Source organism: Drosophila elegans, unplaced genomic scaffold (genome assembly GCF_018152505.1).
Source record: "Drosophila elegans isolate 14027-0461.03 unplaced genomic scaffold, ASM1815250v1 contig_208, whole genome shotgun sequence".
NCBI classification, from domain to species: domain Eukaryota; kingdom Metazoa; phylum Arthropoda; class Insecta; order Diptera; family Drosophilidae; genus Drosophila; species Drosophila elegans.
Window position 1 is genome coordinate 2,891,778 of NW_024545578.1, and position 27,373 is coordinate 2,919,150.

The window sequence follows — 27,373 nt, forward strand, 5'->3', positions numbered from 1 at the left end:
ATCATTTTCCTGGCGCCAAGTTTTTATTTCATGGGAATTGGTGGGCAATTGCACGACCTCCCAGTGGGGAACCTTTTTATATGTGGTGTGGTGCGGTGGTTAACGTCGCATAGGTAGGTGCCTTCACTAATTGCAACCAATCTTTTGTGCCCGCCACTGCCACTCCACTTGCACCACTTCTGTGCCCCCGGAGTGCCATTGCCGTTTACAATGGGGCCATCATTTCATTGTTGACATTGTTTTCTTGTTCACGCTCAAGAGACTGAATGTTGACGCAATTATAACACATGGCGTAGTCGTCGTCGTTGTCGTAGTCGTTGGCGACTACCCGCTGTTCACCTGGCCTCCTGTTTTAGCCCCCATCGCAATTCATCTCTCACCTGGATCACGTGTTTGAGCTAACGAGTGCAATTTAACATTTTGCCCAGTGCAATTAACATTTATGCAAAAATTAGAGAGACGCACAGACACCGACGCCACAACAGCAGAGGTAAACTAGTTTTTTGTCATTTGCCAGGCGCAAATTATAATCGTTATCATTACGAGATCGGGGCATTTAGCGCTTGATTATAGTATTTAATGGGGTGTCTTAATCCGTATTTATGCTAATGATAATGGTGACAGTTAGGCAGCAAAACGGTGAGCGTTAGGGTGGATTCTGCAAATTGCACGGAAACTGTAATGATTGTTATGGTTCTTTACAAATTGGGTGGACTTAGGAATTTTAAATATGAAAAACATTATATATTTGAAGAGATTTTATGTGGCAAAGGTTTGAATTACTGTTATTTGATTATATTATTTAATAGATCATGAAAATGAACTTAAAAACTTTGCAATATTTTATATTTTATTTTAAAACCAATTAGGGTACGACAAATGTTATTGTTTGAGCTATAAAACATTTTAAATAACCTTTGAAAGCAATTTTTACAAATTGGGTTAATTAAAACTTTAAAAATATCATAAAACATAATTTAAATTTAAAGCTATATCGGAATGATTTATTTTATGATTTATATGTATTCAATAATCCTTAACCAATGCTATTTATTTGTTTCATACGACTCCTTGTAAATCAATAAAACCACTTATAAAGAATTCCTACCCATTTTATCATACGATATTTATTAAGGGCTGACAAATGCTAATATTTAATCCCCCTATATATACATATATGTATATGAGCTATACATCCTTTTTAATATACCCTTGAAAGCACCTGCTGGGAGATCTTGTCATGAACTATGTATGCGATTAAATTCCGAAGCCAAGCAGCCAAGGACAAGGATTCAGAGGACCTCATGGGGCTGATATAAATAGTTGGTATTGCCTGTCATCCAAGCAACCAATCGCAATACCAATACCAATGCCACACCAAAAGCTGCATGGATTGTGCACTTGGGCAGGCTTCTGGTCGTGTCCATGTCGATGTCCTTTCACGTCCTTGCTGCTCTGGCCATTAATTTATAAGGAGGGTTGGATGGATGGAGAGAAGCTGTCGATGTCGCTGACGCTGTCATTAAATCAATATGAGCATGGCAGTCGAATAAATCTGTGAGCTCTTTAAACATTTACCAGCGGTAATTTGCAAGCCGATTTTCCCTTGGAAAGCAATTGAAACCGATGTGGCGGATACGTGATATTTTAAGTGAAGCTTTTACGGTTTTACTCATTCGCAATGTGGTGTTTGTACTTTTCAATAATAACATCAACTAGATCACCGGCTAAATTTATCTCGCTTTAATCTTTGTCTCCAACACGTCTATCTTAATTCACGGTCACATGCATTGTGCATTTCGATTAGATTAGATAAGTTTTTCCTATCCATCCGACGCCATTGTCTCGTGTTTGGGTTCTGACTTTTGTCCCGCTATTGTCTATTTACAAGACAAGACCCCCGGAGATGGTAGTATAGTATAGTACAGCCGACTGTTCAGATCCGACCTTTGTCTCTCGACTTGCCCTCCTCCTAATTGTGTGGACATGGGTGTGAGCTCACTATCTGGCCATTTGTTTACCTCTTCGCCAGTGTTTGTTCATTTTCAGCTAGTTAGACTTGTATTCTTATTGACTTTGCGATAAGTTTTGACTGTCTGCCTACTTCTCCGATAGTCTGTGTGGCACAAACTGCGCTTTTTTCCGCCTCTCCCTCTGACACATGGAGAAAAGTGTATTATACACCCACAGCTAAAGAGGTTATGATTATAAATAAGGTGGATTTGGTTTTATGTGTAATGGGGGTGGGTTATTTTCGTCTAAGTGGGGTAATGTTCGTGGAATGGGCTTAGCTTTAAGGCACAGGAAATAGCTGAGATAAGTAGCTTTAAATTTCTACCGGTGGTGTACATTACAGCTACTTTTGTTGTAACTTTTTTTCCTAATTTTTTATTATGTTTAAAATACTTTTGAAGGCAGTGCTAAGTGAAAAAAATACATATTTTGAATAAATTTATTGCAAGTTGTTATATGTTCAAGAATATAACTTTGCATATTTTTTTTTGCTAATATGTTGATTTGAAATAATAGGTTTTATACGTTGGAAAGTCAGATACTTTAGCATACAAACTCTTAATATTTCTATCGTTTAATAATGTTACAATATTTTTCATGGCAGATATTAGATTTTGGGATCGTTTTCTTAGTGGGATACAAAAAAGGAGCTTAGTTATAAAATTTATTTATGAGCCAACTTAAGAAGTTTTGGTTGAGTTTCTAGTGTTTTTAAAATGTATTAAATTTTTTTGTCTTTAGTCAGTTTAGTCCAACTCCTAAATTAATACCGGAAGTAGCTAAGACTATTAGTTTTAAAACTCTCGAGGAATTGTGTATTACATCTAAATTATTTTTTTAACTTATATGTATAACATCTAATAAAAAATGTTTATACGTTTTTAAAGTTCTCTTTAAGTTGTTAGTATTTTTCCTTGCATAATCAATATACATATTGAACAAAACGGAATATATAATATAGTGAGTAGGGCGGTTTGTGGAACCCTAGCCCAACTCGTAAATCAATACCGCCTGAGAGCCGATAACGGTTACGACCATTACCATTACCCTATCAGCTATATGGCTATATAGCTTTCAATGTCGCACCGACCGACATTCCCCACTCATGGCTCTCCGGGTCTCTCGGGGTTTCTCTTCGTCTTTCTCCGATTCTCTCGTTTCGATTCGATTCCGATTCTCAGGGCGAAGAAAGCCCCATGTCGCCTACCATCTGGCAATGCCTTCTCTTTCTCACCATAATCAGCAACAACTGAAATTTGTTCACTTTTTCAAAGACTTTCACACATCCAACAACACAACACAACACCATAAGAAATTTCAGGGGGGGCCCATCAATGGAGCCTTAATTGTGTTTGATGTGCAGAAAATAGCAAACAAACGCATAACAAAGGAAAAATCATATAAATCGGCAGAAAGTAAAGGTGAAAATCGCTGCGAAAGTCAGTCAAATCGATGAGCAAGAAAATGGCAAAGGTAACAAAAAACCCACTGCAAAAAACGTAAAAAGTTCCCCATCGATTTTATCAGTTTTGGCTATTAGGGTGCGGTTAGTGGAATATTTTATCATAGATAAGTGATCTCTTAACAAATACGACTTCCGATAATAAAGAAAAGAGAGCGAAAATCGTACTTAATATTATATTTAAGTTTAATGAGAGATTTATTGTAATGTGCTGCTTTATTACTGCTGGTCGGCTTAGAAAGCAAAACACAGAGAAGATTATTTCTCAGCTACAATTAAAATATAACTTCATTTAACTATGTAGATGGAAAAAACATATATATTACACAAGTTACAATTTAGACAAAGTAGACATGTTCTAATGTAAAATTTAGTAAAGATTATCCCTTAGTTTAAATTAAAATCTTATAAACTCTATTTAATTATATAGAAAGAATAAACAAATGTTAAGTTAAATTTAGCTAAAACTATACCTTATTCTAATACATTTTTCTCTATTCCTTTCAGTTTCATTATGGAGAAACCGATGCACCATGCCCCAGCTCCGGCTGCCGTGGGTAAGGTCAGCCAGATTGCCAACATCTTCCAGCGCAAGCCCATTGAGATTCAGCCGGTGGAGCAGTTGAGTGCTGTGGCTGCCGCCCATGCCGCTGCTGCTGCCGCCGCCGCCGCCGCTGCCCACCACGCCCACAACGCCCACGCCCCTGGAACTCCGGCGGTACGCACGGAATCCCATTCGGCCAGATTCAATAACGCCCGGGCTCTGTTCGAGAAACTGGGTGTGGAGTCCAACTCGAATGTGAGTTCGCGTCTGTTGAGAAGTGGTTCGCGCGAGGATAACCTGTGCGACGGCTCGGATCGGTCATCCTCACGCTCCTCGGATCGCTCACAATCGCCGCCCAAACGGAGGACTCCATTTCCCTCCGGCGTGTCACTAGTTCACAATAATAACAATGCCGCCGCCACAGTGGCCCAGAATGGAGTTATTCCCGGCGAACAGCAGCGTTTGAGTAATAGCAAATTTATTGTGGAACCAGCGGCAGCGCAAGTTGTGGTACCCACTTCGGTGGTCAAGTACCCACAGCACAACATATCCCGCTTGAAGTCGGAGGAAGTAACACCACCGATACCACCACCAGCCAGCGGTGGATCGGTGAGTGCTCTGTTTGCCAGTTCAGGCGGTGATAAGCCAGAGAAACCGGAGAGGAAATTTAATTCTCGAGAGTTGATAGAGAAGCAGAAGAAGTGGACTTCCCACTTTACCAAGACCAAAACAACCAGGACGCATAGCGATCTGAATCGCTGCGATATCATACGTACAGTGCCCGGCACGGGACTGATTATGGATAGCGAAAAGGTGGCCAAACCGGCAATGGAAACGCCAAATGCCAGTCCCAATCCGCCAGCCATAAAGCCAAGGAGCGGCAAGATCGGCAGCCCAGTTAAGTCACCGCCATTGCCGCCCATTCCGGCGGTCAAGCCAAAGAATGTGAGTCCGGTGAAGTTCAATCCGGAGAGGATAGTGCGCCAGTCGCCCACAAAAACGGCGGATTGCTCGCCACCTCCGCCGCCTGCCAAATCGGCAGCCGTGCTCCAGAGATCACTGATGCAGGAGCAACAGCAAGAGCTGCTAAGGAATCAGGCCGGAGATCCACCCATTCCACCGGAGAAGCCGCGCAAAAAGTCCGTTGATCTCATCGAGGATGTGCAGCAGCCACTGACGAACTGCTCCACGCCCTCATCCTGCGCCTCGCCCACCAGCTCCTCGTACATAATGCAGCCGGCGAAGAGGGGATCTCTGGATGGCAGTGGTGTAGCCGGCAGTGGACAGTACACCGGCCATGGACTCAGTGGCAGCACCAACTCCGCCACCTCGGGTTCACCGGTGGCCAGTGCCTCCTCGGGTCCATCGTCGCCGGTTCACACGGAGGATGAGAAGCAGGAGAACGAGTCCACGGAGAAGTCGGAGATGGAATACTATCACGGCAGCAACTACAACAGTGTTCCCAGGCGAAGACGCAGCGAAAATGAAGGTGAGTTTAAGGAACAAATTTTAAAACTCATTTGATATAATGAATACCCTATAGATTTTTATAAAATTTATATTTGTAAGCACCTGCAGAGGGGACTTCAGTGAATTGATACATATATTTATAGTACTTGATAAAAATAGGTTTTTCTAATCTTGTTGATAAACTGCTCTCTAAACAGCCAAACAAAACTAATCCAGAGGAGCTATAATTTCCAAGTTGCCCCTATTTTGTTGTGGGCCTTTCCTTCCTCTCTAGACATAATTGATGGCCTTTTGAATCAGGAACCAGAAGCAACTCCGTCTCGGGGCATTCTCGAACTTCCTTCATTTGGAAGTTTTGAACTTTACTGGCTCGAGTTCAAACACCTTCCACACATACTTATATTCTCGTTGGTTGTGTGTGAGTGTGTGTGTGTTTGTGTTTGTGCCGAGCTGCCAGGTCGACTTTATTGTGCAGTGGCCTCCTGTTGTCCTCCACTGGCCCCCAAGACCCCCTGTCCACCCTATCCACCTTATCCACTGGGCCCCAGTCCATCCAGCTCATCCCCAGCCATTCCATTTCATTGCATCCCACATTCATTACAAGTTTTTCTAAGCGGTGTACAAATCGTGACTTGTGCGCCGCCCCAACTCCGCCCTTTCACCACCAAAGGCCCTTTTCTCTCCCCTTGAAAATCCACTCTGTTGCTGTTTGTGCACTGTGAGAAAATGTCAAGAAAATTTTATAATTTTAAGCTGACACTAAGAGTTTCTTTATTAGATGCACTGCTCTACATTAAATGGTTTTATATATTTGTGTATTTAAACTGTTAGGTTTAGAGCAGTTTTTAACTTATCAAATACATTTTATAACATAAACAATATAAAAAATAAAATTGGTCTTCAAAATATTTTATACAATTTACTTAATTTTCTTTAATAGGTTCTTTTGAATAAAATAAGTGTTTAATAGTTAAATTATATAATTGGCGTTATTTTTTAAAGGTTTTTAAACAAGTTAATTATGTTTTTCTGTGTGTGCTCTGGAGGCAAATTCCAATATGGGTCAAACACAGCAGGCATATCAAATGCAGCCCCCAACGACAACGGCTCGACAACATTCCAAGTGCTGCCCTCCGCCTTGTACTCCTACTACTCCTCATCCCTGATGCACTTCATCCTCCTCGTCGAGTGCAATGCTCACAATCTGTCGTCGCCCATCTTCATGGTCCGAGGCTCGTCGTCGTTTTGCGGATTTTGTTGGGATTCCCGATGCCCCATTGCCGCCACCCCCCGCTCTTTTGGGGTCTTCTTGAGCCATATAGGCCTCCGCTTTTCTCTTCTAGCCGACTCCCCACCATACATAAAATTGTATTAATGCCAGATTAAGAATTCAATGATGCGTGGCACTTCTGCCTCCACTCGCGAGTGAGTCGCCTTCACTCCGGTCTTGTGGACTGTGGCTCTGGCTGCTGCTTTTCTTGCCGATCTCATCCAGCTCCAGCAGCTGCTGATTACAAAATTGGAATTTGCACGCCGCACTTCCGCCAGCAGCCCCAAGTTTTCAGTTCTCAGTTCTTAATCTCGGTTCGAGTCTCAGGCATCCCATAGATACCATATTACGATGCTCTTTTGCATGGGTATTAAGATTTTGCAATCAAGATTGCAGGATTGTGGAAATATTTCAATTAAAGGAAATCAAAAATTTTTAATATTTCATTTTAATATTTTGAAAGTAATGTTGTTTTGTAATCTCTCTAATCTTTGGACCTATGGAAATGCAGAAATTTCAAGATCTCAAAAATTATTTAATATTTTGTTGTGATGTCTTTAAAAATGTTACTTTAATATTAATATTTTAATATTTGTCTAGACATTTTTTGGTTTTGTAATTTAGTTTACTTATTCCCATGTCTGTGGTGAAATTTTCATTTAGAAATATTTATAGTTGAGAATATTTAAATCCCTCCTGGCAGCTTGCCCAATATATAGTTGGCAAATTTAAATATTATATTTGCTATATAGCTAATTGCCTTACAACTTGACACTTGAAAATATAATACGATGGGAAAATATTGCAAGCAGACTGACAATTATGGTAGTCTATATTATTTGCTTTTTAAACACTGAAAAAAATGGAGTAGTGAAAATAAAAAAAATTTAATTTCCTGTTTAAGTTATTACAAATAAATATAATTTTATTATTTAATTTTAAAATATTTGAGTTAATATGGAAAATATAAGATTTAAAATGGGCCTATATGATTTAAATTAAGTTTTATTTTATTTAAGTTTAATATGGTTTCAAATTAAATCAAACTTTAAGATAATAAAATCTTTTTTGGTAACAGTAAAGTGAAATTATACAAATAGAATATTCCAATTTTTAAAAACCGCATTGGACGAAATTCAAGTTATGTGTGAAATATTTGTATTAACTACACTTTTTTTTAACCAGTAAAGGGTATTTAAAAATTGGAAGAGCCAGGAAGCCTGCATTCCTTTCTTGTTGTTTCTAGTGTCTGCTCAATTCCTTGAGCTGTAGCTTCTGCCGATGATTGCTTATCTGGGCGATGCGAACTGGGGTCTGGAACGCTTTTTAATTCATAAATGGCAGTGTTGTGTCTATGAAGGGGGCGTGGCTTACCTTGATTTATTGATTTCAATGCTTTTGATGGGCGGCGATGGCGAAGTGAGGAAGGCGAAATGGAATTAAGTGGATTGGATTATGTGCTCAAGTTGGGGTAGGTTCTGTCTGCAATTGCGTTATATGAAGTCCTAGTGGTTTTTCAAAAAGAGTGCCTGATGTTTTTCCTTATTCCCCCCATGTTTATCAATTTCTGTGCTCTTTTTCTAGACCAAACACAATTTTGTATGGCATTTTCTTGTCAAATCGCTGACACAGCAACCGTCATATGCTTAGCGCCATTTACATGCAAATATACATGTGTAGACACTCAAGGGTCCACTGCGCTTCATAAATTTTTTTATCTAAAGTACAGTGGTGGCTGGATAAATTATAATTTTTTTATATTGAAATACTTTAATCAATTTTTACTTCCGAGGTGTAGGTTATTTTTTAAATAGCTTATTGTAGTTCCTTGCAAAGAAATATAAAAGAAGTTGTGATATTCCTTGTAATGATTTTATGACAATCAACAAATATAGCGTGAAGATCTTTATAAAACATATTTAAGTATTTGTTTTCAAAAGTAATATCATAACCTTTTGGTTAATAAAAACCAGGAAATAGCAATGGATTTGTAGTCATATATTTCAAGAGATCCCTGTACTTATAGCTATACCCTTAACGACTGTCAGACCCGAGACATGATGAGAACACATGAATGGGGCATGGACTCATTGGGGGTAAAAGCCAAGCGGGATGGGGAACGAAATAAAGAGAAATAGCAACATAAAGTCGAAAAGAAGGCCTAGGCTTCGGTGCTGCATGGCCCATTTTGAATGGCTTGTGCCCGCCTGTCACATTCAAGAGTTTATAAATAACACGGAAAATACTACTCAAAAACTACTACGACGGCAGCAAATAGATGGGCGGTTTCAGGTGGGGGAGAGTCCCCAAACTATGCACACAAAGAAAACCTTGCAAAAGAAAATTAAGATGTCAGAAAATCCGACATGGCAGCTAATTATTACTAAATAAATTCGTCAAAACATAGGGTTATGAAAACGGCATGAAAAGATATACGTATGTACATTCCTGTAAAGTTTTTAAATAAAATATTTATGTTTTGGCTTGTTGTTTTAAAAATTCAAGTAAAAACATAAACATGTATGTTTATAAATGAATTGTATTAGTTCCTTATATAGTTGGGAAATTTTTTCTTTTTAGCATTCTCAATTTTTTTTTCTCAAAGTGCACATTGTATATACATATGTGGCTTGTCTGTAAATTATGCCTGCCAAAAGTTGCTTGTGCTCCACTTTATTTCAGCACAATGAAACATGATGAGCACAAATATTTTATCTTTTATATATATTGTTAATCCCAAACGGAAGGTATTATTAATCACAAATTAAAAGCCGCTCAAATATTGACAATATGTTATGAATAGACGGGCAAAGAGAGGGGTTCTTATAAGAGGGGCTCTTTGGCTGCATTGTGTTTGTGTGTGACACCTACGCAAACAAAACAGACACAACGTAGACTGAACGCACACAAACACTGGCACACAAAAGTATACACACAAAGGAGCCGGCATCTGAAGCACAAATACCAACGAACTGGAACCAGAAAAAACAAATGCATTTTGGCTCTCTTAAAAGTTTATTTCTCTATTTTAAAAAAGCTAATTTTGAAAATTGTAGCTATATTTTTTAGTGTTAGTTGTTCTTTCTATTGTTGTGGTGATCATTTGTTTTCCTTTAGTTCTTTTTTTTTAGAAAGGTAACTGTATTTTCGGACAGTGTACTTTTCCAACAGTCTCAATGGCTTGTGTCTTGGCTTGTGTCTTGGCTTGTGTACACATTATTTAACGCAGCCCTGGTAGTATTACAAATGGTTTGAGTCACAGCTACTCTCTTAAAATGTTGTTCTCTTTTTATTTTCTCTTAAAAGAAAAAGCTTTCACCTTTAGTTTGTACACAAACCGTACATTCCTTTACTTTTAGTTTTAGTTTCGATAAAAAAAAAATGTATATTATTTGTCAATTTTAAGGTTTTTTCCCTTAAAAAATAAAATAATTAAAATAACAAATTAGTTTTTAATATCTTGCATTTGGTCGATGTCAAGCACTATTTCATTCTTAGACCTAGAGTTCAATGATCCTATGTATGATTTAACGTAAGGCGCGTGGGTTTTTGACATCCACTTGCCGACGTTTTCCCTCACTTTTCCTCTTATTTGTTCGCCTCGATGGACCACCCAACATCTTAGCATTTTTGCCTTTTTATTTGGTAGTTTTCTCTTGGTTTTCGTTTCATTTCTTTTTACACCAACCTGATGACGTCCATTGCGAAAATGCGCTGAAATATGTTCACATCAAAAAAATCATCAAGGCGACATTTGGCAGGAGAGGAAATTCTTTGGAAATCGCCACAATCGCTGCGTGAAGTCCAAGTAGTTAACTACACAGAAAGAAATTAAGATGCCTTTTTAAAATGTCAATTAATTCTATTTTATGACTATTATTATATTTGTTTTAATTTCAACATTTAAAATGCATATTTTTACTATTTTATGTTCATTGTTGTTGTGTACATTAACACATTGCAATAGTAAAATTGATTTTCAGCCGCATTTCGCTTGAACTTAAACGCAATAAAAATTGTATTTTTATAGATTTTCCGCATAAATTATGGTTCCAAAAAAACTATACAACCGATTTTCCACACAGCTTCCTTGGTTGCTTGGCTATTTTCATTTAATTTTATAATTAGATATCACTGGCCGAAAATTCTGTCTCGACACTTGACTGATTCTCGAATTTCTGGCCTTTCCCAACATTTCATTTTGCGGATTTTGCAATCTGGCAGCTTGACAAGTGGAGGCCCTCGAAATCAACTCGAAATACCCTGTAAATTGGCTGCCACATGTCTGGCTGGCCCCGGAAAAAAACTCAAAACGCACTGCAAAGAGAGATCTGCCGATTTGCCAGATCTCTCAGCTATATACCCATATATTCTCTTTTCTTCGCTGCGATGCTGAAAAAGCGAAAAATTTCTGCTGCTCGTTTGTTCTTTCAGTTGATGTCGCGTTGATAAGCGGGCAAGAACTTTCGCAATTCAAATTTTTGAGAAGATTTCGAACGCGTAATCGAAATAAAGAATTCCCAAAGCAAAAAATTCTATATAGTAAATTGCAGATAATGTGAAACCGTGCAAATCAAAACAAATTATTCGTGGCACGTTGCCCCGAAGCAAATAGACGAAAACATATACATATAGTAACCATGAGCTGGGGTCGTGATTTTTGTGGGTTTGTTCGATTTTCGAGGGGCACGTGAGGCTTTTTTGTCGCCTTAGCTGATAGCAGAGATCCTTGATCTTTTAGAGTCTGGAAATGTCTTGAATGCTGCGGCGAGGTCTGGCTTTTTCTTGTCACCGATCAGTCGAGATCTTTGCCTGCGGCGGGAAAGTACTGTTATTGAATGGCGATCCTCTTTTTTTTGAAAACAACTCAAGTGTATAGGTATTCATTCATTTAAAAGTTTACGCATTGCATAATTGATTTGAACAGAAATTAAATTACAAATTGTCCGAGTGACCCTAATTTATCGGACAGCTTCGCTTGAAAACGAGTTAATTGATGGCGAAAAAAATTAAAAGAGTTCGCAAGAGATACAGATGTAAAGTATCTTTTGGATATTGTACAAAAAATATGGAAGACTTTCTTTGTTTCCTCTGAGGTTCAGCGAACTGCAATTTTTTTTGTTTTGTGGCGACAAACAAAAAATATTTTAAAAATTCCCTCACACATGTGTGTGGCAGAGTTTTTCTTGGCATGGCAACACACAGCCACAAGAAAACGTTTAAACTATTTTTTTCCCATTTTTCTCAGACTTTTTGCTGCTGCTTCCTCTCCTTTCGCCGAGTTTATTTTCAAATTTGAAATTGTATGCCACAACAAAAATGTTTGCAATTGTCATGTGTTTGCAGTTTTCGCCATTCAGAGGTTGTAAAATATTTCAGTGTTAGTTTTGTGTTTTTTTGTGTTTTTTTGTTGTTTATTTTTGCCTCTTGCTGCTGGAATGGAATGTGAACGCCAAAAGACTTACATTGAGATATTTTCCTTGGGCAAAGAAATGTCCAAATCAATTTAAAATGCAGTCACATATTTTCTTTTAACATTTTTTCTTACTTATTTCCTAAGTCTTTTTCATTAAAATTATGCTTTTAAATAAAGTTTAGTGAATTTATATGGCACATATTTTCTTTATGTATAGTTTTAAATAATTGTTGAACTCGCCACCGCTTTAAATTATTTAGCCAGAGTGAGGAATGCAAAATATTTGTTTGACAGTTATTTGTTTATTTCTTCCTCTTGCCTTGGAATATTTTAATCTGGTATAAAAAGGTTGAGATATGTCGCCAAACATTGAAAGGCATATTATTTTATCCTTGACAAATTTGAAATGTTTGTGCAGTTTTTTTGTTGCTTGTTTATTTCTTCAATGAATTTGAGAGAGTTAAGAGCCTGTTCAACTATTTTGCAGGACGACCATGTTCGTCCTCCTTTTTGCCACAGAGATTTAAGAATCCTCTTTGTTTTGGTTTCGTTGCCTTGTTGTCATTATGCATATCTGCATTGTCAGGAGTTTTGGAAGTTGACCTAACTAGCACACAAATGCCGACTTACTTTATCATCTGACTCCCACATATTGCAGCTAGCTGGCTGCCTTTCTTGCCGGCTTTTTCCCCAACTTATCTCAGCTTTTTGGCACATTTTGACAGCAACATCCGTTTCTTGTCTTGACAAAACCCTTTTTTTTCTCTGTTTTTGTCTTCTCTAATTTGCTGTTGCTTTGTTGTGGTTACTCAAACAATTATTTTTGCATTTTCCCCAAGCAAAATGCTCATATTTTTTAGTAGTATTTCCCCTAAAGTGAAAAGCAAGTGCCTGCATTTTAGTTTTTCCATTTATTTAACAATCTTAAATTGATTTTTTCGCTGTTGGTTCATTGGAAGCAAATGCATTTCATTTTCATTGCTTCAATTACTGGCAAAGTTATTTATAAACCTTGATTTATTGGAAACTTTTCCTCATTTCGTTTTTGCCCCTTTTCTGATTTGCCATTTGTTACTTCTCATTAATTGTCTTTTGTTTGCTTTTGTTTTTATACTTTTGTTATTTTTTGCACAGCATTTATTTTTGGCCCGGTTTTTCATTAATTTTCGCATCACATTATACAACACACACACACTGAACAAAAGTGTGATATTTTTTCCCCTTCGATTTTTCATCGATTTCAATTGCGTCTGTTTACGCCTCTTCCACTTAACGTGCGACCTTCGGAATTTGGCTTGAATTTTCATCAAGTTTATTTACTTAAACCGAAACAGAAATCACACATACGCCGCATTGGCCTTCGCCAGCTGTTCATCTTCCTCCCCCAAACTGACCCCCGCCCCCCGGCTTGCATTAAGTATTTACTGCTGCTTTTAATTAAAAGCGCACGCAGGTCTAATTGGCATTAAGCATACGCCAGGGTGCACTTGACCAGATCCAACAGGCTAGCCAACTCCGGGTCCTGTGTCGCTCAACTGGTCAGCAGTAGCAGTCAAAATCCTGGCTTTGTTATCATGTCTGCGGCAGGCTTCCTTTGCTGCTACTGCGAAACAATGTGCTGTTCGCTGGGGAAAATCTGTGCGAATTCCATAAGAGAATTTCCGTATTGCTGGTTGTAGTAAAACTATTTGTTTTCAAATGTTCCATTAAAAGTTGATTTCTAAACATACTCGAGTTGTACATTAGAAAATCGTAATTAAATTATGTATTTTAGGTATTTGAATGTAGGTTCACCTTTACCAAATTTGGATTTATTTAAATTTATTAAAGAACTTTTACTCTTGGAATTGAATAAAAGTATTGGTTTTTGGAAGTAATTTTCTCAAGTTCCCTTTAGAATGTTCAATTGATTAATAAATTCTTATGAAAAAAAAGCTAGGTATTTTAATATAATTTTCCTCTTCTAGAGTTTAATTTACTTGAATCCATAAACGAATTTCCATATTGCCCATTGAATAATAGTATTGGTTTTCTAGGAAATCATTCCCTCAAGTTCCTCTAAAAATTTACATTTCTAAGCATACACAAATTTGTTAACGATTGATTAATAAATTTTAGGGAAAAATGTAACTTAGGTATTTTAGTTCATATCTACTAGTGTTTTCTGACTTCTATTTATATTTCTCATAATTAGTACATAAAATTGGTTACTATATATAATAGTTGTTATATAATAATGTTAAATAATAATTTGATGTTAACCCCTTTTAAAAGTAATCGCAACATGTGCTTTTCAAAACATTAAAAAAGTGATAGTGAAGTGATTATAAAAATGTGTCTGAGTTTGCGAAAACTTTGTCAAGCCTGTCGAGGTTGGTATAAATAAATGAAACACAACTAGTCTGCATAAAAACTATAACGAACTAAATATATGCATAACAAACTAAGGAATTTCTTTTATCCACGCCTAATATAATTGGCAAACTTACAAAACTTCTAAGACATTCCAATGCCAATTTGGAAAATGCCTACACGTTTGACCAAAATAAAAAAAATGTCGCCTGTCTCTGCTCCATCTCCCCACTAAAGATCCCCTAAGGTCCAATTTAGAGATGGGTGTACATATATACGGAGGCGTCTATATTTATGCCTTCCGTTGACAGCTTTAGCATCTGCACCTACACACAAAAATAGTCTGCAAGAGTCCCAAAACAAAAAAAAATAAATATATATATATATATAACTTGCGATTAGCTCTCTGATCCATTAAGGCATTCGAGTTCCCCAGCAAATTTGTGTATAAATAAATAAATTAGGAAAATGGAAATAATGGCGTGGACGATTAATTAAACAATTCATTGAAAGTGTCAAAATATTATGTGGTTGAGCAGTGACTCAGAACTCTGATAATAGGATATTTAAGATTTAGATATTTTAAAGTAAGTTCATATTGTTTTTAAACATTCCGTTTTATTTTCGAGTGAATGTATCAAAAATATTAAATACCTTTTGACATTTTGGGAAAACTCAATCAAAACAAAATTAACCACACAAACAATAGGACAAATAAAACAAAAAAAGTATGCCTGATAAAAATGCAGAGTCGGATGAAAAAAGGAGAAACAATAGTCATGCAAGTCTGCTGATGACCACATCGTCTACTCATGTTCGGCACGTGGAAAGTCACACTAGTCTAAATCAAAGTGCACTCAAGGATGAGCATGATCAGACGTACATGACCAATAGCTCGCTACTTTCCAATGATTTTGTGGTAATGCTGGATTGTTCGCCCACCATTGAAGAAACTTTCTGTGAAGATTCACCGGAATTTAATGTAGCTTGGTTGTGGCTCAATAAATTGACCACAATGCATTGTAATAATCTAAATGATTTGCGCCTGCGCAATGCTTACATGAGTCATTTTATTGTTTGCCTGAATCAAAGACGTTTGACGGGGATTTTTCGAGAGCGTCCACCAGCGGAGTTGGTTTGGGTTAACTTTTCGGAGTGGAATGTGGATTGCTCTCATGATCAGAGTCATTCTTATCGAACAGCGCCTTCTACTACTTCATCATGTGTTTGTACAGGACATCGTACATCGGAGTGTTTTGATTCCTATTCAAACAGTGCTCGTCCTTCGGGGGGAACTATTGCCACATCTTTACCAAAATCCCCAGTTACCCAGAGGCGAAAGCTTCTGCGTTCCGTGCCCATAACTAGTGATGAAGAAATGCATCAGATATACCGAAATAACAAAGCCAACTTTAATTCTAACCACTCCTCCCCATGTGTCCAGTTGACCACCAGTCGTTCTCAATCCTCGCCAGCAAAATTTGAACCCACTAGAAAAGTTCCCAATGCCTTCCGATCTTCGAATAGTCAGAAAACTCCCCAAGATGCCCGACAGCGTATGGTTGTGTTAATGGAACTTATAAGAAAAGAGTTGGGTGGCGAACCGGATCTGGAAAAAAAGGACATTTTGGAGGCGGAATTACGCAGATATCGTGATTTTTTCGAACAGCATATGCAGGATAATTCCGATTTTGAGGCTCATAAGGGCGGGGATTCCAATTCGGAACGCACTAGACTGCTTCTCAATATGCAAACAGATCTGATCAGGATGTTGAAAGAAGGTGTGGCGTGATCCAGCTTTAGTTTTTATTATTTATTTAAAAAATAAATAGAAAGGTCACAGTTTTAATGTTTAAATTGTATTGAAAACATTTGGAAGGGTGAAAAAAGAAATGGTTGCATTGTTTGGTTAGTTAAATTCTTAAGTTCAAGAGGAATTATAGATCCTAGAATAATCTTTGCCCGAAAATGTCCCATAAAATAGAATTCGAATATTTTGTATATGAATTTTATATTATATTAAATATAATGCATATTAAATTGTTTACATATTTATTTTGCATAAACAGTAGATTTAATATGGTTTCTATATTTTTAAACGCATTTTATTTACATTTAATGTGCTTTAAACAAAACATAGCATTCAGAGATTAAAATCTTTTTCGAAAATAGTCATGTTAAAAAAATAAGTTAATATTACCATATTTAAAAAAAGTGTAAACTTTGTATTTATCGATATTTTAATCTATATTTTATTTTTTTTTGTAGGTCGCAAATCTGTGGACGAGACATCGGGATCGGTGAACAACAACTCCAGCCAGCAGCAGCAACATTCCATTCCGGGCTCCGCTAGCGGATCTCCCCAGCGAGTGGCCAACAAGCGCAGCAGCATCACAGTGAACATGCCAGCCGCCGGTCTTGGCCAGCGTCCGCCGAGCATTATATCGACGACCAGCCAGGATGAGGGTGGCTTCAACGAGTCCGCGCCCGAGGTGAAGGCCAAACTGCAGCCCTCTTCCTATGACCTCCAAACGGAGGAGCAACCGCATAGCTTAAACTACGTGGATGTGGGCTATCGCCTCAATCCCGATGGCAGCGAAAGTCGCGAGGTTTACGGATCCGAGGCAGAACTCTATGACACGGCCAAAGTGAGCGATATGCAGCGCAAGTTCCACGGAGCCAATGGTTTTGCCCAGGAGTCGAGCACGGTGTATGCCATTATCAAACCGGATGTGCAGGATTCCCAGCCAGTCGTAGTGGCTGCCACGCGAGGAGTTCACCTCCAGTCGCCCACTTCGTCGAGTGTCGAGGGATCTCCCCTGCATCGTGGTGTCTATAATTCCCCACCCGTGGGCGTGGTTTCACCCATAAGGCGACGCAATAGCAACAACCAGGATCAGAGTGTCGGAGGAGGAGGCGGAGGAGGAGGTAGTGCCAAGTCCACGCCCCCTTGTTCACCCGCCCGTGCGGCGCTCAAAGGCATTGCCCCCATAGCCTCCATTGATGCCCACGAAGAGGAGGAACTGGATCTCGAGGAGGAGGAGGAGGATGAGCATTTGGCTGTTGAATATGTGGAGGTTTTAGAACTGGAGGAGGAGGAGGAGGCTCCAGTCCTCCCAGAACGACGAGCTCCGGCTCAAAATTCCCTAGAATTGCAGGATTTGGAGTATGCCGATACCAGTGCTGGCGAGGATGAGGAGGATATCATCAACCACTTGAAAGGCGATATCCTGGATGTAGAACTAATCGACGATGTCGTCGATGAGGTGATCAAGGTTCATGTCAATCACAGTGTGGCCATTGCTCCACCAGTTCCAAATGCTGCTCCGGCTGCAGCGATTCCGCGGGAGGACAGCTTGCCCGATGACATGACCGCCGCCGAAGCCGAACGACTGTTGAGCTCTAGGTGAGTTTATTTTTGGAAAAGTTTACTATATATTTTCCTGCAATTATTTATTCTTAGTTGAAGCATGTGTCTCGTTTTTCTTAGCAAATGTCTTATGTCTTTTAAATAATTTTTTGCCTTTTATAACCAAATACTTACGTAACAGTAACCATTCAATATACTTTAAGTTCAGGCATGTACTTTTTAGATTTATTGCCATTATTTAATTAATAATTTAATATCATTATTTTAGACTTAAATCTAAGGTAGTAGCATGTTAAGTTAAGTACTGCCTTAATAAAATTTATACACTAATAAATAAATAAATTTTATACTCAATTCAAATATTTATCTGAAAATTCACTTTGAATCTAAACCATAAAAATATTTACCACATTAGTCAAATATTTGTATATTCAATCTAACCATTTTTAGTATGCATTTATTTAATGATTAATTAATAAATTATATAAATAATTTATTTATCAGTGTAGCGATATTTTTCCATTTAAGCTAATTAATTTTTTTCTGCCTTTATTACTTACACATTAAATAGATTTCATCAGCATTGCAACTATAATCAGCCTTAAACTCGCAAAAAGTACCAATATTTACATTAATCCTTTTTTGTTGATATTAAGTTTCATTAGCATTTGTATTTCTTTTAGCCAATAATTAATCCTGAAATCAAGGTATCTCAGACATTATGCACATTTCCTTCGTTTTCTTGGCCCCAGATGAACTTCATTCACTCGCTCACATATTGAGCTAATATTTACATTTTATCAACCCCCCGTTCTCAGTCTCCTGAATTCTGTGGACTTCAAGTTATACTATAGTACTATTCATCATCAGCTTTGCCACCTTTCAACGCCAGCTTTTTGTTGTAATTGTAAGCTAATCTGTCGCTTGTCAGCTGCCGATGCACTCGCCATCCGTAGTCATCCGTAGTCAGTTCCGCCCGGAAGTGTTGACTCCGGCGGAGTTGGGTGCTGAATGCTGGATACTGGAATCCATGTGAATATACTGCCCTTTGTGCTGAGTAAGCTGAGTAAGAGGGTCTAAGCTGGTGCCACTTTAAACTGCCAAACTTGTTAAACTATTTCCAACTCTGATCCATTTAAAGCATGGACTTTAAGCCATCAGGTTTTATGTTGTTTAATGAGAGTGAGCTCCTCAGCCAATAGATTTCACCTGGTTTGGGTATCTTTTGACCCATTTAGAATTCATATACAGTTCAATAAAAACCAATAAAATAAAGACAATTACATTTTGCTTAAATTTGTTACATTTTTAAGTTAACGAAATACCATTTAAAATTTTTCTTGCTGTTTATGAGAACATTTAAGATCGTTTTTCAATTTCCTGATAATAAATATGTTGCCCTTTTCCCATCACTGGCAGACATTCACAGGTGAGCTCAATATGTGCATGTGAGTTCAACGAAGGCGGTTAAAGGTTTTTGTGAGGTGCTTTTGGTATCTAGATTTTCGCCGTCATTTATTCTTGGCCTGGCATTCTGCGAGCGATTCGCGGCTGCTACCCAGAATTGACTTGCCATTGATTTATTGTGTACAACCATCCTGCTATTCGACGTATTAAAATGCAATTTTCAAACGATTTCCCACAGCGAAGCGAGTAGTGTTACCCTTTTCAATCGTTATAGGTTTTATGCTTATTTGCGTTCCGTTCTTCGACGCTTTTGTTTTGGGAGCAATTTATTATGAGCCATTACCAGCAATTACGTAGCCTTGCCTTGGCACTTTTTGCTTGGGAAAAAGGGGGAAACTCTCTCCGCATTTTGCACGCAAATAACCAATTTCGTTTTAGCCGCGGAAAAAATTACACTTAACCGTAGTTCTTTGGCAATATGTGTGCTGTGTGTTGTGCTGTGTGCTGCGCTGTGCTGCATACGTCAATTAGTCGAGCGTTTTTTGGCCTTTTGTTTATGAACGTTTTCCGTGCGAGACTATAGTACAACTCACTCAACTTGGAGTGAAAATTCTGGAGAGAGCCTCGTTTTTCTCTCGCTCTCGTTTGGGATAGCCTGCATTTTCCACTCATTTTCCACGCTCCTGCGTATCCTGTGCAGTTTTGTCCTGCATTTGCGAAGCCACTCGAATCACATGCCCGCCGCTCGTTCATCCTGTCGCATGGTTGCAAAATGGTTGCGTTGTCAAAAAAAATAATAGGAAAAACGGAGTAACGGAAAAAAGAAAATTCCGCGCGCTTGAAACGAAATCCGTATTTGGCTGGCCAAAAATAAAGTGGGAAAAGCGGCAAAAACGCACAAAATGTAAGGCAATTTCGCCGCCGAACATCGTTTTAATTAACATTTTCGTGCTCGCAGCGCAGGAAATAAGTTTTAATTAAACTTTAAGTCGGAACTGAAGAAACTGCTGTGTGTCAACAAAGTGCAAGTGCGTCTTTTGGGGTAGATGGAAAAATATTATTATCAATATTTAATGTTTGCCATCATGACATTTTGCTGCCATAATGATGATGATGATGAAGGGTTCCCATTTTGGGTTCGGTATTCGGTTCCTTATGGCTGGGCATTGTCGGTGCCTTGTTGGCTTTTAATTAGACAACTGTCATGTTGGAGAATCGCACACGACGAAACTCGTCGTTAGTGGCCAGTTATCACAGTTTCCATGTTCATTTCTCTCGATTTTTCACATTTCTCCAGTTTTCCCTTCGCATGCATTAATGGCAATTGGTTCTGGCTTTCCTGATGATGATTTGTTTGCTGATATGAGGCTTTTGTGGTTTCACATTCACTTGTATTTCAAAGATATTGCATTTGAGGCTTTTGCGGTTCAACTGCCAAATACTTTGAGTACTCGAAAGTCGCTTAGGTTAATCACAGTAAATGGCGGAATTTTACTTTATATGTTTTTTTATAACCAGATTAAATATCGCAGATTTGGATTACTTGATTTTTTAGCCTTCAAAAACTTCAAAGTGGCATTTAACATTTGTTGTCTGTTTAAACTACGTGTTTGTTCACATAATAATAATAATGTTAATACAAGCGTATTCCTGATAAAGCAAACTGTTTCATTAGGTTTAATTATTTATATTTATTGATCAATTATTATTTGCTTGACTGCTATGACAACCACATTAAATTATTTTTCATTTAATTTGATAGAGCTTTTATAATCAGTTGACAATTTGTTTTTTTCGTTTTAGGCTAAATTTGTAACCAACAAGTCAAAGTTATAATTAATCCCATTTATTCGAGTATAGACCAATATTAGGCAACTTCACTGACACTAAACTATTTTCGTGATTAAACATTTAAATGAGTTGTTTGCTTGCCTGCTTTGCTTTTGCCTTCCATTTAGTTTATTCAAATGAAATTTGTGTTAAGTGTAATTTAAGCGCAATTACAAAAACTAACTAAATGGGGGGATTCCCCCATGTTAACCCCCATTCCATCTTCATCATCATCGTCACATCCTGGCAGACATTGCCAAAGGGATCAAAAACAGGGCGACAAGTGCTAATCGCTCATTCGGCATTCAATATGCTGGGCTTTCCCCTCATCTTGCCTTCTTCTCTTTTTTTGGTAGCCAAAAGGAAAATGGAGGGGGAAAATGCAATTCAGTCAAGTTTGCTTTTAGTCTTCGCGCTGCGCTTTTAAGCTTATTTAAATTGCGGTGGCGACTTAAGCCACAGGGGGCGTGGGTGGGTTAAGTAAGGGGTGGTGTGTGGTGTGTGGCTGGCAAATGAATAGAAGTGGGCTATAAGTGCATTGTGCAAGTGGTTTCTGTGCTTAGTTAAATTGTACAAGTGTCTCTTTTTGCGTTCAACTGACAGCAGCAGCAAATGAGTTAATGTGCGATTGGATAAGACAAGGATTTGTCATGGGAATGAAATGCTGTAATGGGGTTTCGTAAAAGGATTTTGGTAAATAAATTGGTAAATACCAAGAGTACAGTTCTTAGTCAAGGATTTGTACTGGAATTGAAATGTAGGTTCAGGGTTTCGTAAGTGAAATTTCGTAAATAAATTGGTATATACAAAATATATAATTCTCTCGACCGTTCTCTCAAGCTCATGGTAAGCTATTCTTAGCTTATTATATATTGAAAACTGACTCTAAATGACTTTTGTGAGTACCAAAAAATATGTAAACAATTTACCCCTCTTAAGAAAAGGGCAATAAACTCGAACTTCCCTTTCAAATTGCATAATTTTCTGCACAATTTCTCCCCTTTTAAAGAAACTAATGCAAAAGTACAGTTTTCCCCCATTACAGGAACCCTTTATTAAATGTTAAATTTCGCCATGATTATCACCAACCCCCTGTTACAATTAACATAACTTTGGGGCCTTAAAATATGTATTTATCAGGCGCTCTCGAACTTTCACATGAACTGAAATAAAATGCATAATTTCAGAAAATTTGCCTGCGAGCATCAAAAGTGCATGTTGGTCAACTAATTGAAAAACTTCACGCCCCCTGGGAATGCTTTTCGAAAAGCAAAATGTGAAATTGAAATTCATTTGCAGCAGCTCAGGGCAGTAAAAAGGCCAGGCCCAGAGAAATCACACATACGCAGCGTTGTCGCAAGTGGCAATTGCTTAACTCTCTGATCTCGCCTTTTTTGGCATTCAACAAGAGCTCTCAGTCTCTGTCTCACTCTCTTATTCCCTCTTTCAACTAGCCCGCAATTTACATAAATTGCAGCAGCGACAGCAGTTTCGGCCATGTGTTGATTATGTCCTTGTCGTCCTTGGCCAAAAGTCGTGGCCAGAAGAGGCCGAAGTAAAGTAAGGACCAGCTGTGCGAGAGTCCAACTCTCATTTATCTTTCGGCCAAATGTTTGGGGCTCAACAGGAGCCACTCTTTTGTGCCGTCCTCTTCCTTATGTCTTGTTTTTTGGCAGCCTGCCCAGCTGAGCCCACTGTCCCCAAAACGTTTGTCCTTGACACGAGGCCTGTGCTCCTCGACAATTCCACTATCCACTATCCTTTTTCTGGGCGGGCGATGGAAATGGGCCACGTTTTCGGGCAATTTGCTGGTCAATTGTGAACCGTTTTCGGCACTGGCCTATGTAATTGTGGAGTACTTGCAACTGCACTATGAAACTGTAATATTTCTAATGTTTATATTTGTTACTATTATTTATTATTATTTTACATTATCCTTGAATTTAGTTAAATCTTTTGTTTTTTTTCAAAGTGTCTTTAAACAAGTGGTACATATAAAGTGTCTTTGAAACAGTGAAATATAGAACTGATACTGATTGGGGAATTAACTTTCTTAACGGAGCCGTTTGTGAATGTCCGTTGGCCATTGGCCATTTTCTAGTTAGCTTGGCCCTTTGCTTTTAACATTTTTCCGCTGCCTTTTCGCCTGGCAACTTTCTTCTGTTCACGCTTTCTCAATGATTTTTTGTGTGTTTTTCGGCGGGTTTAACTTTGCCCCTTCTATTCCGGTTAGCTGCTCCCGCTTTCTCTTTACTTTTGTTTCTTTTTTTGGTTAGCTTGAACTTTTGCTTTTGACGGCATTTGAAAAAAAAGTTTTTGGTTTCGCGTTTTTAGTGCTAGTATTTCTTTCGTTTTTATTATTGTTGCCCCTGCTTTGCTCGGGCGTTGTAATCTTATTTGTGTGCTTGGCTTATCGCACGCCCTGTACTGCCCACTTTTGTTTTTTAATTTTTTGTTGTGTGTGTGTTTTTTTTTTCATTTCTAACCCCCTTTCACCCCATCTCAATTGCAACAAAAAATGGCAACAAAGTGGGTGGCCAAATGGGTGGCGAAAGGAAGTGCACTGCAAGTGCAACGCAAAAGTTTTGAAGGCAACTTGGAAATGGAGCACGAATGACGCTTTGGCCCATTTGTTGGTATTTATTTCAATAGTTCTTGAGATACTCTATGTTTAGATGTCAAGCCAAAGAAAATGTTGACTATTCAAAGGGGCTTGTTTTATTGTAAAATGTAGCTTGATTGAGTAAAAACATAGAAGTTTAAATAGCAAGAAAAACTTTTGTATTTGATGAAGATTTTTATGTTAGATAAAATGAAAGGAATTAATTACTCCAATAGGTCAATATATTTAAAACTTCCTTTTTATTTGCTCCAAAATCGTTTATTTTAAATTGTAAATGACTTACTTTCAAGTTTGAGAATGTGATTAGTGCGGAAATATATGTCTTTACTGCATAGTTATAAAGTATTAAATGTTATCCGTTCAAAGGCAAACAAATTATTCAGTTCAGAAAATAATTTATTGCTTCAATTGGAAAATATATTTATTACTTGCTTATTGTTTGCTTCAATAGTTTTTCAGGTTGAGATAATTAAATTAGAATTTTAACTTTTCAATGACATATTTCCAAGATATTGATAAATGCCAAAATAAATGGCTTACTGCATTAATTACAGATATTTTCCTTAAAGTCCGTCTCTCAAAGGAAAACAAATTATTCAATTCAGAAAATTATTTCTTACTTAAATAAGTGAATAAATTTTTCTGTTTGTGAAAATTGAATTAGAATGCAAACTTTACAATGACATATTTACAATACAAAGAAATAAAAAGCTTTACTGCAATAATGCCAAAAAGGCCAACAAATTATTAAATTCAGAAAATGATTCATTACTTAAATGGGTCAATATGTTTATTACTTTCTTGTTATTGTCACCCATAGTTTTTATAATGATTTGTGCAATGACTTATTTCCAAGGCAAAGAATGTAATAAATGGAAAAATAAATGAACTTTCTGCATTAATAACAGAAAGTTGCCATCCTGAGGGTGTTTTGCCCAGCGACTGTGACTCTGTGTGATATTTCCTACCTCCATTACTCGCCTTTAGCGATTCCTTCAACGTCGGTCCACTAATGCTACCCCATCCGATATAAAAGCAGCTCTCCAAAGGCGACTTTATGGTTGGGACGCACCTACCTTTAGCACTTTGTTTTGTCCTCGTGACTGGTATTCTGGATATCCGAGGAGTGTCCTGGTGACTGCTGTTTACTCAGTTGTTCGCATAAGTTTCAGTTTGAGGCAAATACTGCAATTTATCGCTGTGACGCGCGATGTGTGAAGTTTTGGGCTAATTCGCGAGATAAAGCCGGATGATAAAGATAAATAGGTGAAGGAGTCCGGGTGTTTTTATTTACCACGTTGATTGCCTGCAAGTGGGAATGCGAGTGCCAAAGTGTTGCACTCACTTTGCCCGGACAAAGTTTGCCCCGAAAGTTTGCGTTTTAGTAGCAAGTTATGGAATTTTTTATCCTCGAGATGGCAGCAGCTCCACAGTGGGTGGCCAAAATTATATTTAAAACACTTTTTATATACATATTTGTGTATGCAGAGCACTTAAGTAGTTGGCATCTGGCACACCGCGATCTGCTAAAAACAAAAAAAAAAAAACAAAACAGAAATGTATTGCAGGTAGGTAACTTTTGCTTTGAGCTGATTAAAGGACTCAAAGTTTTTCATTTTCCGGGAGAGAGATTCTTCGAGCGTTTAATTACCTCAATTTCCTGCACAATCTACCAATGAATGAGGGAAAAACATTGATGGCGGTGCTGGAGCACAGTCTATCGTATTGTCGTGCTACTTGAATCGAAATGGGTTTTCAATTGAACGTTGCTCATACGCCATGTTGATCCTGTTGACATTGTTGTTTCCATTTTCTTGTTCATATGCGGGCCAACACACACACACTCGTTCTGGAATATAATTGTTGCCAAGTTGTCATTTTCAACATTGTCATCGTCCTGCTTTCCTGCTTTCCTGCCCCCCTTCTTTTCACCCCGATGTATGTCCTTTGTCGTTATCCTGCGTTTGTGATTTTTCTTGCTGCATACTTTGGTGCGCACGCAGTAAATATTTTTCCTGCCTGATTGTTGTTTCTGCCGGAGAGCTGTCTCTGCTGTGGAATTTGTATTTGCTCTGTTCCCGTACGTGTTTGCCATAATAAAATGCGCTTTTCAATTTTCATAGCCATTCGCCTTTTGCTGTCCCTGTGCATTCAAATTGTCATTGCATATGATTAAGTGCTAAACGGGTTAACCTCTGATGTGCTTGCCAAATTTATGCAAATAAATCAGAAATGATAATGACACCAACAATTTCAACAAGTCATCCGCAGAGATTTCATATTTTTTTTTTTTGGGAAATATTTATTAAAACTAAAACCGAAAAGTTATGTCTCTGAAAACGTTCCTTCTCTTCTTTTGTGCTATAAAAAATTTCATCCAAAAATATATATATTTTGCTATGATCAAAAGTAGTTGTTATTATATTTTACCAATTCTATTGCATTATCTAAAATCTCAACTTGTTTCTTGGATATTAGATATAACACATTTAAAGTAATTTAAAAAAATACATTGTGAGCCCTTAAAAGAAGTTCTCATGTTGCACTTTCATCTATTACATCTATTGTTTATTATTGTTCAACATTTTTTTAAAAAGCCACTTTATTATGCCTTGAATATAACTATTCTGATAGCTTAACCCACAGCAAACAATAGCCAATTTGTGTTATATATTTTCTCCTTGCACATCGTCACATTATCATCGTCATAGCTCACCTTGACTTGCTTTTTTCGACTGTCCGGGTTCAACCAGGCCGAAAACTTTCCCTGCTTTCTCTTCTCCGCTCCGCCAAACACAAGCGACTTTGAAAAGTGCTGGCGAACTGGACGAATGCAGGATGTAGATGTGGAGTCTAATCCAAGCCAACAGCTATTAATAAACGAGAATGCTTGCTGTAAAACTCACGAATGACTAAGCATAAATTCTGTTAAATTTATCACAACACAATGGAAGGCCAAAACCGAGCGAGTCAGACACATGACGTCATTGTGGGCCAGGGCCAAAAAGCACATGGAGCCCAAGCACATGGAAAACTCACTCGGAGAGCGAGGATTTTCCTTGCTTCCACAGGGAAAACGACGCTCTTGAGTGAGTTAAATCCGCTCTCAGTTTGTGGGGCAAGGCTTTGCATTGCGGTTTCCTTTTCGCCGTTGTTATTTAAATTAATTAAAAATGTATGACGAAACAATAAGCAGACTGACCTTGTTTGCGGCGGCGGTGCTCTGTGTGTAAACGTTCTGTATGCCACATTCCATATGTCCGCTGCGTTTCCCTAATCAACTTGTGCTTGTGCTCCAATAACTAGGCAACGAAAAGTGTCGGAGCACACAACCCATAGTCTCCCATTCTGGCTTTTCCGGATTTTCCGCCTTTGTTTGTTCGGCACAAACGGAAAATTCCAAGCGTCGCATAATTGCATTTGTCTTTCGCATTTTCTTTTCGCTCAACGTACTATGGAAAAAAATAATAAATCTCTTGGCATAAATTAAAAGGTGTTGAGTAGGGTATTAAAACATATATCTGGACTTTAAAGTTGTTAGCTTTAGAATATTGATAAATCATCATTACGTCTGGCCTTAAAAAGGGCTTCTGTTTTTTTAATTGTTTTCAAATCT

General features: G+C 38.0%; 1 protein-coding gene and 1 long non-coding RNA gene across 19 annotated transcripts in view; one reads left to right on the top strand and one right to left on the bottom strand.

Moving 5' to 3' along the window:
• The window catches only part of LOC108145860, a 56,657-nt gene that overhangs the window by 17,969 nt on the left and 11,315 nt on the right, over positions 1-27,373 (top strand). For 14 of the 18 annotated variants that reach the window (XM_017271488.2, XM_017271481.2, XM_017271487.2 and 11 more), the window contains exons 3-4: positions 3,983-5,508; positions 16,796-17,933. In XM_017271488.2, coding sequence (XP_017126977.1) covers positions 3,990-5,508; positions 16,796-17,933 — 2,657 coding nt within the window. In that variant the 5' untranslated portion in view covers positions 3,983-3,989. Of the gene's footprint in view, positions 1-3,468; positions 3,487-3,982; positions 5,509-11,572; positions 11,639-14,435; positions 14,548-15,218; positions 16,309-16,795; positions 17,934-27,373 lie in introns of those variants that run through there. The other 4 variants (XM_017271482.2, XM_041708253.1, XM_017271497.2 and 1 more) reach the window with 4 other exon arrangements.
• LOC108145863 lies at positions 25,143-27,372 on the bottom strand. Its single transcript, XR_001774436.2, has 2 exons — positions 26,960-27,372; positions 25,143-26,627 (listed from the first exon to the last, which is right to left on the bottom strand). It is a non-coding gene; the product is annotated as an uncharacterized LOC108145863 (long non-coding RNA).